We start from the raw sequence: 15913 nt of genomic DNA on the forward strand, positions 1-15913 counted from the left end.
ACTGAAGAGCACAGGCAGAGAGGGAAGCAGCTGAACCCATGCACAGTGCTACAGGTCAGTTTCTCTGCACAGGCAGTCAGATGCTGTGACTGCGATAAACCCGTAGCAGAGTGAGGGGACATTCCCTGAGCTCAGTGCTCAACACAGTAATGATCACTCCCACCTCACCTTGCTGGAATCTGGAGTAGGGGGTTCCAGGGGCTTCTCTGTATGGGTTTTCGTTACCATGCCCATCGACCCGTTACCAAGCACCGGAGAGCCCTCCGTGATGGTGTCCCGGTAACTGGTGATGTTATTGGTCCAGTTGCGGCTCACGGAGCCATTCCAGGCAGACTGGGGAGAGAGAAACAGAGTCAGAAAGACTCTCATTGCAGCAACAAGCAGGGGTTATAATCATACATTCTCTAGGACAGTGTTGTCCACTGCAGTCCAGTAGGCTATATAGTGAGTAAAGACCTAGAAACTGATTCACACAAAGTCATTAAGAGTCCAAGGTGGAATGAAATCAGAAAACACTGCAACACTACAGACCCTTATAGGAAAAGGAGGGAATATCAGGGGTCTAGGAGCCAATACACAAAATATTTTATGCCAATTAACCAAATCTCTAACATTAGCACACAGGAGTGGTATTTATTTCCATATGAAATTGGACATTGCCTCTTTAAAGCTGTTTTTGGAATTGCAAAAGGATGATAGCAGAGAAGAATTTTTAATATATTCAGTGAATAATGTATGCACGTATGAATTCATTTCCTTTACTGTGCAAGGTGTTAATTAGAACTAGACTAGTTAATGAGCGTTGGGCACGTGCTGCACTGAGGATTTCCACAATGCTGTACATATGGCAGCAATGAATCTTATTAAACAGACATTACCTTCAAACAGTATCAGATTACACTCTCCTGCAAGCGGAATTCTCCAGTTTGTTTTTCCCTCATTAAGCACGTGCTCTGTTTGTTTGTCTATGGACTTACAAGGTTAAAATTTGGAAAGAGAAACACTCCGGTGCATTCTGATCTGGTGAACAGCCTCTTATACCTAGATTTCATACAGTATGTCTCATATGTCCTAAGATCCTAAAGCTGTAGAGGACCTTTACTTATTGCAGTTTCTGCATTTCATTAAACACACAGAAATGACAAAGGGAAAATGATTTATTTGTTAAAAATAAAGTACAGATCCCTCTTCAGAGATTGTTATAGACCTGTATAATCCTGAGAGGGACCCTTTCAAATTATTTAGCTTTTTATCAATTAAAAGCTTTCTCAATGTTTCTAAAATGAACTGAAATAGCATGAACCATAATTAGCAAGAGAGAGAATAATCATCATTTATGGAGTACTTTACACATAGCAGAAGATATTGGCAGCCATTTATGGACTGGCACAGGGAGGGCCAGACTGTTCAAGCACAGAGTGGATTGTAGCCAGAACACTGGGATTAACATGCCTGTTCTTTCAAGACTGCTATGGGGTCTTTAATCACCTGAAGGACAGAAGCTCCTTTTGCACAGTGTCTCCTGACTCCATACTAAGGCATTAGTATGGAAATTATGGAGCACATGGAAATGCTCTGCCTACTGGTCAAAAAACACCATTCACAGCAGAAACCAGGAATTTCTTGGAGGTCTCCCATCCTAATGCCAACCAGACCCAGCCCGTGCCCAGGTATTCGAAAAAGAGAAATAAAATGAACATTTTTCATTTAAAGACATTTTTGCAAATCTGGAGCAGGAAACGTGAAAAACCTTGTACTGCAGTAATATGAGTTTTGTAATCATAGGATAAATTTTTGGAGTTATCTGTTATCTATTATCTATATATCTGAAGGGCAAAGTCAGAGCCAATTAAAACAGCAGTGAAGCACGATCCCGGGCTGCAGGGTTTCCACAGCAGGTGCGTGGTGAAAGTGAGGGCCACAGGTGGTCCCAGGTTCAAGAGACATGAGCATGATGCACCTTGGGCTCCAGGCTCAGGTTCAGGCTCTCCTCTGCTGGCCTGGATCCCATGAGGCTCTGCTCCTCAGTGACCTCCGTGGCCTCGGTCAGGGGCAGTGTGGTGTCCTCTGGCCGTGGCGACATAAGTGTCTCCAGCTCATGGCAGTCTGGCACAGCGACAGGGGCTGACCGGCCCTTCCGGTACTGCGAGGACAGAGCCGAGGAACCTCGCGAGTCCAGCCCCCCAGGCGTGTCCCTGTGAGGGACAGGAAACACAGGCAAAGTTCAGTTACAGGCTGAGTGAACTACAGCAAGAGATAATACACTTCGAGGGTCCTGCCAATGACATACCAAACTGCTTTAACATACTAAAGGCACAACACTGAGCAGGAAAAAAAACAGAAATAAATACATCCACATGTAGTGACTTGGTCTTGTGTAACACAGAGGGCCTGATGCAGACAGTCACGCTGATGTCTTGTACCATGGGTGAGAATGTACTAAGGAAGATTGGACAATTCTAATTTAAAATAGCAGGAATCCATACCTGTATTTCCAAGGCAACCGCTTATCTTATAATACTGTGAGAGCTACCTTTACATCCATAATATTATATTGCAAATCTTTTGCAGGCAAACTCGATATAACTGTTATACTTGCTTTTTAGGATACTGAGTTCACATATCTACATACTACCGTACACATTTTTAAAGGTCTAGCTTTCATCCACACCATACCTTGTCATGTTGTTTTATAACGTAACACAAAAACCAGGATTAGACACTAAACCAGGATTATAAAACAAACCAATTAACCTTAGGTGCTGGCATCTGCCAGGCAAGCTTGTCTGATGCAACTAACTGTAACATCAGTGACATTGTAACAACTGCGCACAAGTGGAAATATCTTTACGACATATGGTGTAACTGTTCGCTCTCTAATTTTAAGTATAAGTTATAGAAAAAATTATTTGGTGCATTTACCGTTTCCAGCATCTCATATAATAAATAATGATCATATTATAAATAACTGATCATATAATAAATTAAACAGCTAGGCTTTCAATGGAAGCTATAACCAGTCTTCAAGACAAAGCTCCAATCAGCCTTAGTGCAGCACAATTTCTCATTCCTCATTTCTCTGTGATACAGTATTGCCCGCACTGGGACATCAGCTAAACTCGCATTGCAGCACAGAACTGAAAACCTCCTCCTCCATAATTTTTAATCAAGCGTGCCGAATGGTGATAAGGCTTTATCTTCTACATGTGCCGCCGAACTATCTACAGAAACCCATCATCCCTACAGTTATGCACAAGCGTCAGTTTCAATCAAATGTACTCATTTTTAGTACATACTGCAGAACACATCCATGCAAATATTTCTTCCCAGAATCCCAGAATTTCATTGCTCATTAACTATATAGCTTTTTAATAGAGAAAGCACACTATCCATTCCTGCAGTTCTTAAATCACAAAGTGTTCTGCGTCTGACTGGTCTTCCTGTCAGTGCACTTCTCCAGCTACTAGCATTTCAAGCACTCTCCCCACTCCATTCTAGAACTGGAACACACTGATGTACTTTTTAGCCATTTATTTCATTTCAGAGTTTCCTCCAGTACATTGAGGTTCAACGTGAAGCCAAGAATTTTCCCCACAAGGAAAATGTATGCATATAAGATTCATGCATATCATTAAAATAAACACACTGACCTCATTCCTTAATGAATGTCAAATTATATGACTAAAATGCATCTATCCAGCCCTTTTGTGGTACCTGGTTTAGAAGCACCACCGGCTTTTTACGAGTGTCTGTGATATTTCCATAGAGTATCTTGCTCAAAATTACAAATAATAAATTCTGTCACAGGTTACTAGGAATATGGTTCTTTAAGTCATTGAATGTCTTGAATGAAATGTCATTGAACGAAAGAAAGATTTATTCAGAGATATTCAGGTGAATTCCAATGCTATTCAGTCAGAATTCATCAGTAATTAGCAGGTACTATTTTAAAATGTTACCAAGGTTAACATCCAGGAGCATCCTTCCATGTAGCAACAGTATAACCCAGATCTATGTGATAGATTTGTCATCTCCATATTGTCTGTCACAGTGTCATTCATTTTAAATGTGGTCATACAGGATACACTGGTTCAGTTGTGCAGGTAGATACACAATAAGGTCCATTCAGAAATGGCTAATTTGATCCACTTTCAGCAGTGGTGTTGAACTCTTGAGCTCCTGATTCCTAGAGGCAAAGCCTGTGTCCGGATCACTCACCTGCCCTTGCTGCTCCGGAAGCTGACGCACATGCAGAGCAGGATACAGAGCAGACCGAGACACACCCCCACGATGATCCCTGTCACAGAGTGGATGTCCAGGAGACCTACAGGTAACAACACAGAAACAGAACACCTCACCCCCAGGGAAAAAAAAAACACTGCTGATGCTACAGGCCACACAAATTACTACCGCAAGGCAACGCGACTGGAGAAAGAAGTACATATTTTGACTGTTTTCATCCTGTCTGCGCTGAAAATAATATTGCAGATCATTTTGGTGAGCTTTTGATGTCAGCCCGTGAGCCTAAAAGGACATACAAAAATGAATGCAGCATTCAAAATGGAGGGGTGAGCTACCTGGACACAGACATTCACTGCTACGTTAGAGGCAGGACAGACTAAGGTGAGGGTATGGTTCACAGTGAGATACTGGAATAAGACCCTGGTGAGCTGAGTAAAACAAACATTCTGCTTGAGTGTGAAAGGCGATAAAGACACTAAAATCTACTCCTAACTCACTCAGCCTAGAAGTGCTGCTCTCTAATGAGGTCTTCTGAGAGAACCTCACACAGGGAGAGAGACAATTAACTGGATATCGATGAGCCACAGCACTGTCCTCCTAGCAGCGAGAATGCAGCCTGACGGGCCAGATGGTCCGCTCGTAACAGCCTCTACCTGGGACACACCATGGGGAGAATGAGCCACAGCCCAGCATCCTGCAGCTGCTCATTATCTATGCCGAAACATTGCTCAGAAGAGCTGCTTGCTAATTGTCATGGATATAGCTTTCCACCAAGGATCATTAAGCTGCCATCTTTTCCCAAAACAGCTCAGCGTTAATGATGCGTTTGTCTTGTTTCACACCAAGTACGCTGGGCTTGCTCATCCTGCCGGAGTTCACCTCTCCTGTCATTAAGACAGAGATGAAAGAAAAGGCACGCTTTGCTTTCCCTTAAAGACACAAACCGATTCTTTCCCGGCTGGTTGATTTGTTTCCTTTTTAACTCCTACTGGCCAGAAGGACCAATTACCCACACTGCACTGAGCTGCCGCACACCTGCAGATTGTTACACTACAGCCGTTGTCCCAGATGTCCAGGCACAGCAGTCAAAGCCATCGTAAAGACCAAGGTCAACACAGGGAAGAAAACTGAAAAGGTTTTGGATTGCAAATATCTTTCATATAACTTCAAATCTCTGCTCAAAATCTTAAACATTTAAAAACGATCAGGAATTACTTCACATCAGCAGTCTCAGGCCACTGGAGATTGAAGATTGCCTCCTTTCTTAACGCTGGGATTCATCCATTAAAATGAAGCAGCATAAATACACCTCTGATGAGAGCTCTGGGTATTCTTAGACCAAATGCAAACACTTCTGGAGCACAGAAGAAGATTGTTAAAAACAGACCTTAACAGACTGTCAAGGGAGCAGTGTGGACTGGTGGATACTCGGAGCTCGGATTCGGAGCTGGAAGGTTGTGGGTTCAAACCCCAGGTGGGACCCTACTATTGTACCCTAGAGAAGTGAATTTCACTCAGATTTCTCCAGTAAAATGCCCAGTTGTATAAATAGGTGCACGTATAAGTCACTTTATATGAAAGTTTCAGCCAAATACACTTGTAATACGAATTTCTGGGTATGTAGAATTTCAACAGTGTGAAACAGAATCCTGCTGTAACTTGCAGATGGAACCTGACGTTTGTGATGCACTCTGCAGTGTGGATTCCACACGAGAATATTGTGCAACACAACAGCCAGTCCACTAACCAGAATAGTGAGCTGTGCAGCTATAAACTTCAATGGCTATGTCTGTGCATTCATCCAGCTACCACCTTCTTGCTTATGGAACTCAAGAAAGGGCTGAGGTAGTGTGACTTGTGGTATCCTCTTAAACAATTTCCATAATGTTGTTTGTCTATTAATGTTCAGTTAAAGTGTACCATTTCAAACATGGCCCCATGCTGAATCATCTCGGACCGCCACAGGCATTCTAGTTCAATTCACAGTTATCAATAAAACGCAGTTTGGCTGAATGAATTCACTGTTTTCACTGAAAATATCAACATAAAAGGCACATGGGTGAATGTATCTGCATGTGCATAAGCAAAACAAGCTCAGAAAAAGGAAATGTAAATTTTTGAAGAGTACAGTAAACAACAACCTTGATCATTCGAAGAAGAAGACAGGCACATTGCATTTCACTGAGAACACAAATTCTGTTTGTCTTGTCGATCCCCCTACCAACAACTAGGCACAGAGGTGATTTCTAAATCTACTTCATGCTGTTGTGCTTCATGATGGAAATTCCTGAAAAATTATAAATGCATTTTTTTTAAGAAAGGGGGAAATACCTTAATGGAAACTAAGACTTAGAAACAGACTGTTTCAAAGACTTCTCAAGGGAATGTCAATGGGTTTCTCAAGGGTTCAAGTGTGAGTGGAATAGCCCCCTGCAGCTTTTCAGACTGTCCTGTGTGTCCAGCACAAGGCTGAGAGCCAGAGGGCTCTGCACCAGCAGTACAAGAACAAAACCCAGACTGAGATGACACCAAAAAACAGGAGAGCTTTTAAAGCATTTTTTTATCCTCCCGGTAATATTTGCTCGCTGTATTTTGATTGCAACAGTAAAAGCTTGGAGGCATTATTTTCACGCTTACTGTATATACCGTATGGTTATGGGAATTTAGCTGGACTCGATCTGCAATCCGTGGAAAAAGCAGAGTGGTTTCTATACTGCACAAAGAGCCCTGCAGGTGGCACACGGAGGAGAGGTGCTCCCGTCTGGTGGCTACCTGGCTCAGCTGTCTCTGGCAGCGTGTGGACATCCTTTACTGAGGAAAAGGGTCCTGCCCCCACCACGGTCTTGGCCCCCATTTTGAAGAAGTAGCGCGTGGCGCTCTGCAGCCCCTCCACCTCTGTGCTGAAGGTGTTCCCTGAGGGAAAGAGGAAAGAGCATGAGAAATGGTAACACAGATAAGGAGAGATGGCAGAGAAAGAGCAGGAGAAAACACAGACGTAGCGAAGGAGAGAAAAGGATAGAGAAAAAGGGAAAAGAGAAGAAAGAAGAGGAGAGGGAGAGAAAGTCAGGTGAAATGACTTCCATTACAGAACAGCATACTGTAGGTCAGCACTGTTCCTGAACTGTCACTTCATTAAAGCAGGCATTAGCTACATTTAACAGAGAAAACATTGTTCATAAACTTTCTATTCAAAGTTAAATCCTATTCAAGGGTTTGTTCCTAGAAGGTTTTCTGTGTATAACGATTCATTTCCATGTCATACCACCTGAAGTCCTAAAATGAAAAGGCCACCATTTAGAAGCACAAAGTATTATAGAAAAGTGACGGCCCGGCTTTTTAAATTGAGGTCTATAGAAATAAGCCAGGTTATTACAGAAGGTTAAGAGGTGGGGGAGGAAACGCAGCACAGTGAAAGCATCAGCCGTGCACAGGTGTGTACAGGGATTCACAGGGAGCAGGGCAGGTGTGTGCTGTGGTAATGTTCGAAGCAAGGAGACTCACCCTCTCGAGACAGTGAGCTCCACAGGTTATCTGGCTGGCTGCTGTTCTCGCTGTAAAGGATATTGTACTCCACAATGATGCCATTGGGCTCCAAAGGGGGGCGCCAGCGCACAAACACAGCGTGAGGATTCAGCGGTCTGACCTGCAGCTCTGCCGGGGGTGTGGAGGGTCCTGTGGAGACACAAGGTGAGTGGGTGAGGTAGGTGGGTGGTGTGTCCTGTGGAGACACAAGGTGAGTGGGTGAGGTAGGTGGGTGGTGTGTCCTGTGGAGACACAAGGTGAGTGGGTGAGGTAGGTGGGTGGTGTGTCCTGTGGAGACACAAGGTGAGTGGGTGAGGTAGGTGGGTGGTGTGTCCTGTGGAGACACAAGGTGAGTGGGTGAGGTAGGTGGGTGGTGGGTCCTGTGGAGACACAAGGTGAGTGGGTGAGGTAGGTGGGTGGTGTGTCCTGTGGAGACACAAGGTGAGTGGGTGAGGTAGGTGGGTGGAGGGTCCTGTGGAGACACAAGGTGAGTGGGTGAGGTAGGTGGGTGGAGGGTCCTGTGGAGACACAGGGTGAGTGGGTGAGGTAGGTGGGTGGAGGGTCCTGTGGAGACACAGGGTGAGTGGGTGAGGTAGGTGGGTGGTGGGTGCACACAGAGAGACAGGAGCAAACAATACCAAAACCATAGTGGTATTTCAAACACAGACATCCTCTTTCAAAGCATCCTAGCATTTCCTGATATCATGAAGCGGAGAGTTGATTATGCTGGCAATGTGTATTAAAACAGTTTCTAGGCGATCAAGACAAAATTTCCAACATCTTGAAAGTACTGACTAGCACTCAGGAATCTCTGTTTATAGACTTACGATACATCAAATACATGGAATCTTTTTCTAAAATGTGTATAACATGGATATTTTTCTGCAACACAAATGGCACAAACTTTAAGCAAGGCTGGTGCAAAAACCAACAAGATTCTTTTCCCTTTCTAGGCTGGAGCCAGAATGCAGCCATTACCAGTATCAAAGAGGCCCAAGACCAGATGTCTCTGCCACCTCCAGCAGGGTGCAACCCAACACTCTATGACACCCTGAGATGGATACCCAGAAAAGTCCTTTCCAGATCCCAGCAGTACTTTGCACCAGGTTAATTAACTTCTTATCTCCCATGCTAATGAAAACCCATCTATATTAGTCTGTCAGATTGACTTGACGCTCGTTGAATCACTGCAGTCCAGAAATCTACAACAGCTGCACCCCGAAAATGGATCTCTTCCATTTGGGCCTCAGTTTTCTGACAGAGGCATTGTCTGCAGAGCCCCACGGAGGAGAGTGCATCGTGTATACTCCAGCATTGAAAGCAGCCTTAGGGACACAGAGGTCGGAACTACAGAATTCTCAGAACTTTAAAACATACAGGAAGCCTGCAGGAGAGAGGAGCGTGGGGCTTTGTGCGGGAGTGGAGTGGAGGAAATCTCTCTCACCGCGCTGCCTCAGTCCAAACTCTGCTGGCAGAACAGATGGCGCTCCCCAGGGGAGCCATCATTCACTCCCTTCCCAGCTCCATTTAGCTCCCTTCTCCTCCGATACACGGCAAACACGCCACTTTATTTACTTGACAGGGGAAGGCTTCTAATTATAAGACAGTAAGCAAAAAATAAAACTAATTTATCCACATCAGCGCAACAGGGTAAGTCCAGCCAAGCAGGCGACGGCAAAGATAAAAACAGACGGAGAAACCTCACACCTTCATTCGGCATACCACTGAAACACAAACACATGCCATCCTGCTCAACATGGACCACAGAAACACATATCCCCTTACAGTGACATCAGCCATCTACCTGTAGCTGAATCAGCTGGGCTACTTTATGTTACAGCCTGTTATTTTCTGGAGAACCCACATCTCAATCTATTTGCCAGATAACTAAGACGCCATTGATTGCAATAAAAAATATTGGGCCCAAGATTTAGATTAGCTTTCAAAATTTTGCTGATGCATTTTAAAGGGGCATATCACTCACCTATCCAAGAAATTGGAAGATGCACCCCTGAATTAGGCTTGAGACAATGAGACAATTAGACAATGAGTCAAAGATTCTGCGCATCTTGGTGGGCATTACTCCAAATGATGAACTCAGGCCAGCACAGTCCCTTTCACATTTTCACATGAGCCTGACCTATGCCACACTACTGGCTGTCCAGGAGCAGCAGTAAAGGTTAGGACTGAAAGAGTGTTCTGTTGCTGGGAGGCTTGATTTTAGCTGCTAGGCCCTGTTTATGCAGTGTTGCTGAGGGATTAAGTATTGTACACCCAGTTACACATCCTCCCTCTCTGTGGGCAGGTACTACACTAGGCAGAGAGAGGATAAAGGATAGACAGAGGTCTGGCAGGCAGAAGAGGAGCCACTTCCTCCATCTGCGCACTTAATCACTGCCAATTAGCTCCCCTGGCCATCGTAACGTAATCCCCTCCATCAGCAGCACACTCCTCACAAAGACAAAGGGCTGCTCTCTGTACAGTAGTGCCCAGGCTGGCTGCAAGAGACTGGCATGCTAACAAGACTAAATCATCTCCACCAGCCTGTCAGCCACCCCACTGGCCGGCAAAGAAAGACCTGCAAAGAGAGGGCTGCTCTGGCTCAGAGTCAAGACAGTCCGTCCTTTGTCTCTCGCAAGCAGCCTAGTAGAACTAACTTTAGCAGCAGTAGAACTGAATATGTACGGTTAAACTTCATTCATGCTGATATCATCCTTCCCTCGTGGTCTGTGCGCATTCTTTCTGTAATACCTCTTCAATTGGGGTATCACTCTGATCACAGCACATGTCAGAGGCCATTCCGAGAGTTACATGTATGAAATGTTAGAAAATCTGTAAAGAAAATTTGTGATGCAATTCATTCCAAGACAAATACCAGACGGCACAGAGGCTGTACAAGTTAAGGCTTATTCCATGCTGAAAAGAAAAGAGAGACAACGTTTCAGCTGTGGAGCATTCTTCAGGTGTGAAGAAGGCTCCTTAAGAAAGCTCTAAAGTCAAAACGTTGTCTCTCTTTTTCTTTCTATATGGAATAAATCTTTACTTGTTCCTTTGCAGCCTACGCATGCTGACGCAGCTACCTAATTGAACTCCTTCAGTACAGAATTGTATGTGGGATGTGGTTTTGTGAAACAGCACTGCGCAAGAGGATGTACGAGCATGAAAAAATTCTGGAATGCAAGAAAATGAATCTCTAATTTTCTTAAGGGCCATTGTGGAATTCTTGCAAACCTGCAGTTCTGATTTGCTGCAGAAACAACCAGGAAATCTCCTGAACAGAGAGCTTTGACTGAAAGAGAGGACAGCAGATGTTCTCACGGGTACTCACTGTCTGGAAGGGTAGACTCTTCCACAACTTTGCTGAAGGGCCCATCCACCCCCTGGGCGTGAGACTGGACCGCCAACTCGTACCGCATGAAGGGCTTCAGCGTCCCCACCAGGATCTCCTGGGCATTGCTGTGCACACGGAACAATGAGGGCCACAAGTACTCTGGAACCCACTAGAGCCCATATATGATATCAAACAACGTCAATCTTTGTTTTTAACCACACACCAAACACATTCTTCCAGATGCTTGCCTTACGCCACAACTGAAAGATGACAAGAATGACAGGGATGCACGGTGTTCAAAAAGCACCAACCCCTAGTTGATCAGCACGGCTGTGGAGTGGGGGTATGTCCCTGCAGCTCTTGCTCACCTGGTATAGTAGGAGACAAGCGAGGCATTCTTGACGCCCGAGGGGCTGCAGCGCACGGTGTAGTTGATGATCCGGACGGTGCTGAAACGCGGCTTCTCCCACCGCAGCCAGATAGAGGTGGAGCTGTTTGCGGTCGCCTGGATACCAGTGGGGGGCAGGGGGGGCAGACTGCGTAAGGCCGGCTCTGAAAACACAGGGAACACAACCGCAGCTGAAGCACTAACCTGCACTGGCTGGTCTCTGAAGTTTTGGCGTCTTTAATGACTGAACGCTAGAAAACTATTGACCAACTACAGGTAGACGAGCAGATTGGAAGAGCAAAACAAAATGGATGAGCAACTGCAGATCAATTGACTGTATCCTTTCAGGAGCGTTCCAGATACTGGTAAACTCTACGACACGACACATACAGGCCGTACTGACAGAACGTCGTGGCTCAGTGCCCTGTTAAGTGACTTTTTACGTTGGTGTTTCCATTTTTTGGTCTGCTACCTGTAATGGAAAAAAAGTTTAATTCTTAAATTACAGTGGAGATTTTGACACTGCGTCAAGGGTGCTGTTGAGGCGCACACCGAACTGGCTAGGAAGTCTAGCCCTGACAGCTGTAAACACTCTCATGTCTGTGCTCAGCCAAGGTGAAAGGACGTTCTGCTGCCTGGCTCCATGCTGTCCACTGTCTTTGCTCACCCGTCATGACAGGACTCTCTGTCTACAACCTTACCTCCTACAGTGACCGGTGCTCTCTCAGTCCTGCCCTTCCACACAGCAGCATAGCCATCGGTGTGTTTGTTGAAGGCCCTCACCCTCACCTCATAGAGCTGGTCAGGGGCTAAGACAGACAAACAGGTGGGACTGAGCTTGAGGGCTGGTTTTTTCATTAGCCTCCTCACTCTACCTCTATTAATAAAGGAATGTGTCAAGGTGTGAAGTTAACATCTCAAATTTAAAAGCTATTACAATGTTTCCCCTAAAGGTGAGACAAAATTATATATTTGTCATAAATAAAAGAGCAGAGATCATGTCCAAAGAGATTAAATCTGCATTTACTGACACATCTCTAAACTGCAAGATTATAAAGGCTGCAGGAGCTTCCAGTGTACTCTGCTGAGCTTGTAAAGGAGGGTGTATGTCATTAAGTTACAGTAAAGGGGATTTTGCTCAACATATGCATATCAGAAATTGCATCATGGTCAATTGAGAACTGGCTTTCACGTAATTCTATAGAGGTCTCACAAAGAAAGACAATAATTACCCTGGACATTCTGTTGTACAGAGCACTCTGATTGTGCCTCTTCCAGAGAAAAATACTCTGTATTTTTTAATATAGAATTCCTCATCACATCCCACAACTATGAATATTAGGATGTTATTAAACATAAAGGGCCTTGGGAGTACTCCACCTGATACAAATTGCCTCTTCGTTTTGTGAATCCATCCCTTAATAATGATAATGAATGCAAATTGGTCTGATTTACGAAGATAAGCTGCAAGGGCTTTAGCCAGCCATCCCACAAACAGTGAACTAAAGGTAGGAGTCTGCATCACTAATTGAGAACGGGAGTTTCCAATTTTGGTGTTGAGTTGAGAAAATGTTCCCTGTGACAGATTTTTTCAAAGCCTCCTGGCTTTCCAATTAAAATTGATTTTTTATTCAGAAATGCAATATTTCAATTACTAACCTATTTCACGTTCTAGCTAAAAAGCACCAATAATAAGCCCAGACTCTCAAACAGCCTCAGTATTGTGTGACTCATGTGTGTGTTTTTTTTTTTTTGGGGGGGGGTTCTGTTTAAAGTATTTGAACATTTTAGCATAGAGTCACAGTGTTGGTGTCTGCTAGGGAGTTCTCTCCAGGTAACAGCAGTGTTTACACGATGTGGAGGAAACTCCTACAATTGGGACTGAGTGTATGACCCAGTTTCCAGAGCTGTTTAAAGCTTACGTCGCTCTCTATCTGTTGGAACCCAGTAAGCAGCCTCTGTTTGCTCATGAGAGCCAGGAGCTTCCAAGCCCTGGTAACAAGCACCATGGCGGGCGTGATTGTGCCGAGTTTCTAATAAGAGCGCTATTTCACATCTCGGAGAGCGTGGCAGCCTGTCAGCCCTGACATGTGACTGGATGGGGAGCTATCTTGCCGTATCAGCAGACGAATCCTTGGTGCATCAATTTGTCAAACTGTAAAAATGACTACAGCTGCTCATCAGACAAGTGCTTGTCCCGGTTCTGAGCAGCACTCTGTTATCTAGCGCAGTGAGGCGGTGCTGCACTCCTGAGGGAGGCCAGAGAAGGATATGCTGCTCTGACAGCACAGCAGTCGCATCACAACAGAGTCTGACAGAGCACTGTACATCCCTACTCACGCCCAGCAAAGACATAGAGCTATTTGCTTGATTCATATGCATTTAATTAGAAAAATAGCATACACAAACTCAATCGCATACTTACATCCAGATACAGGCAAATAGACAATGACTGCAGACTCAACTATATGGGCAATCATGGTGGCTGACATTTACACAAAAATCTCAAAACACGTATTGACTGATCTAAGAGTGATCTCCTTGTTAAGCACTTGAGAGCAAAGATGATGACTTGGTAATCAGTATGAGTGAGTAAGCAATTCCCTAGCTATTTAAAATCCCCCCTTCAACCTAAGATATCAATTGTAGCCCTTGTCCACACAGAACATGGATTGGCTTCACTCACCCAGGCCTGTGATGTCATAATGCTTGGCCTTCTTCCGCAGGCGGATGGTGGTGCCCTCCAAGCCACCTCCTCTCGCACTTTCAGGATTCTCCTCATTGGCAGGGTCCTCAAGTTCTACCTCCTGGTAGTACAGCTTATACCCCGTGATCTGAGCGTGATTGGCTGGTGGTTGCCATGTGACATGGAGGGAGTCCATTTTGGCTCTGACCTTCAGCTCCGTTGGGGCAAAGAGCACTACAAAGGAGAAACTATCACAGTTAGCCTGGGTACCTAACTTTAGCCAGTTAACCTTCTGAGGCACTGAAATTGCTTCAGTACTCAATCTTAAAAACGTTAGTCACATGTGACATTTTAATTAGGCAAGGAAGTGTACAAGATTTTTCAGGGCTGTAGGCTCTGGCATCAGACATGAAGATGTAGTGGGTATTTTATGCTTGGTAACATATTTGCATAGATACACATAAGGAGATAAAATAATATTACACAACAGAATACAATTTACAGAACACAGAAAAAATCTGCTTGTAGCATTTTGACCCAGGAATGCATCAAAAAGCAATTCAACAGAAAACACGTTTCAATCCATTTAATGTATTCTAGAGATTATCATATAAATTGTTTCTTTTTTTAAACAAAGTTGCATAATCGCTGCTTGCTAAAAGCAGACTGTTGCGAGTTCTCGCCGAATTCCTGCGAAGGCTACGCGCAGCGTGTAGCCCACTCTCTCACCCATGGTGTGGTTATAGCGCTCTGGGGTGCGGTGCAGAGTCCACTCGGAAGGAGCCCCGAATCCTGCACGTGTCCCTGCCGCGATCCTGACACGGTAGAGCTTGTTGGGGTGCAGACCATGCAGCGTCACCTGCGTCTCATTGCCTGCCACCTCCAGAGAGTACACCTGATCTGCTCAGGCACACACATATCCCACAGAGTTAACAGCCCGTCATTTGAGAAACAATATTCTCCATTAACTAGACATGCAGGACAGGCACCATGTAAAACCACCTATCTGATGATGATGATAATGATAGTTGTAATAATAAATAATTCATCATAATAATTTTTATATAGCAATTTAAAAGAGGCTTCCCAAAGCACTTTACGATAAGAAAGAATTATAACCACGTGGAAGTTGTTAAAGTGTACTCGCATTCACCTTTAAATCATTTATAGCAAGATGGCTGTCTCCGGAGGCAACCTAACAAATCGATACCCTAATCCTGATGTAGGGACATAAATGATGCCAAGCTATTGCAACAAATCAGGTGTTGTTATCATCATTATATTTAACGTGTGATACAAGCTGGGAAACAGGGACATGCATCATGACCGAGGCATCATAAGAACTAACACTCGCCTTCCTCCAGCGCGCAGTAGTCGATACGGTACTGGGTCACAGAGCCGCGGCTCAGCTCCACTGACAGGGGCTGCCACATCACGCGGATGTCGGTGGGGGAGGTGCTGAGCAGGGAGAGCTGTGGGGAGGCGCTGGGCACTGCGAGGGGGAACACACACATACAGTATCAGGTCAGGGATGGACACGGAGAGCGCAGCCATTTTGCACTGCTGCTGCAGAATCCAGAGTTACCAGATCGACTGAATGCCATGACCATGACTTGCTTCTCTGGCCAAGTTATAAACGCATGGTCCCTCAGGAGTCTGCCGTGTGCACAGGAGAGATAAGACTAAAGCTCTAGGCTAAGAGAGAGATACACCGACCCCCCAGCCACACACATCTATATTTCAA

General features: G+C 44.8%; 2 protein-coding genes across 3 annotated transcripts in view; one reads left to right on the plus strand and one right to left on the minus strand.

Moving 5' to 3' along the window:
* The window catches only part of strc1 (stereocilin 1), a 405552-nt gene that overhangs the window by 202181 nt on the left and 187458 nt on the right, over positions 1–15913 (plus strand). The window lies entirely within an intron of this gene.
* Positions 1–15913, minus strand: part of igdcc4 (immunoglobulin superfamily, DCC subclass, member 4) — a 68176-nt gene that overhangs the window by 7455 nt on the left and 44808 nt on the right. For both annotated transcript variants that reach the window (XM_015343311.2, XM_015343310.2), the window contains exons 9-19: positions 15524–15661; positions 14899–15069; positions 14170–14403; positions 12185–12292; positions 11464–11647; positions 11093–11220; positions 7744–7914; positions 7015–7155; positions 4219–4324; positions 1961–2195; positions 169–333 (exon numbers count right to left, since the gene is read on the minus strand). In XM_015343311.2, coding sequence (XP_015198797.2) covers positions 169–333; positions 1961–2195; positions 4219–4324; positions 7015–7155; positions 7744–7914; positions 11093–11220; positions 11464–11647; positions 12185–12292; positions 14170–14403; positions 14899–15069; positions 15524–15661 — 1781 coding nt within the window. The remainder of the gene's footprint in view (positions 1–168; positions 334–1960; positions 2196–4218; positions 4325–7014; positions 7156–7743; positions 7915–11092; positions 11221–11463; positions 11648–12184; positions 12293–14169; positions 14404–14898; positions 15070–15523; positions 15662–15913) is intronic.

Source organism: Lepisosteus oculatus, chromosome 5 (genome assembly GCF_040954835.1).
Source record: "Lepisosteus oculatus isolate fLepOcu1 chromosome 5, fLepOcu1.hap2, whole genome shotgun sequence".
Lineage (NCBI taxonomy): Eukaryota > Metazoa > Chordata > Actinopteri > Semionotiformes > Lepisosteidae > Lepisosteus > Lepisosteus oculatus.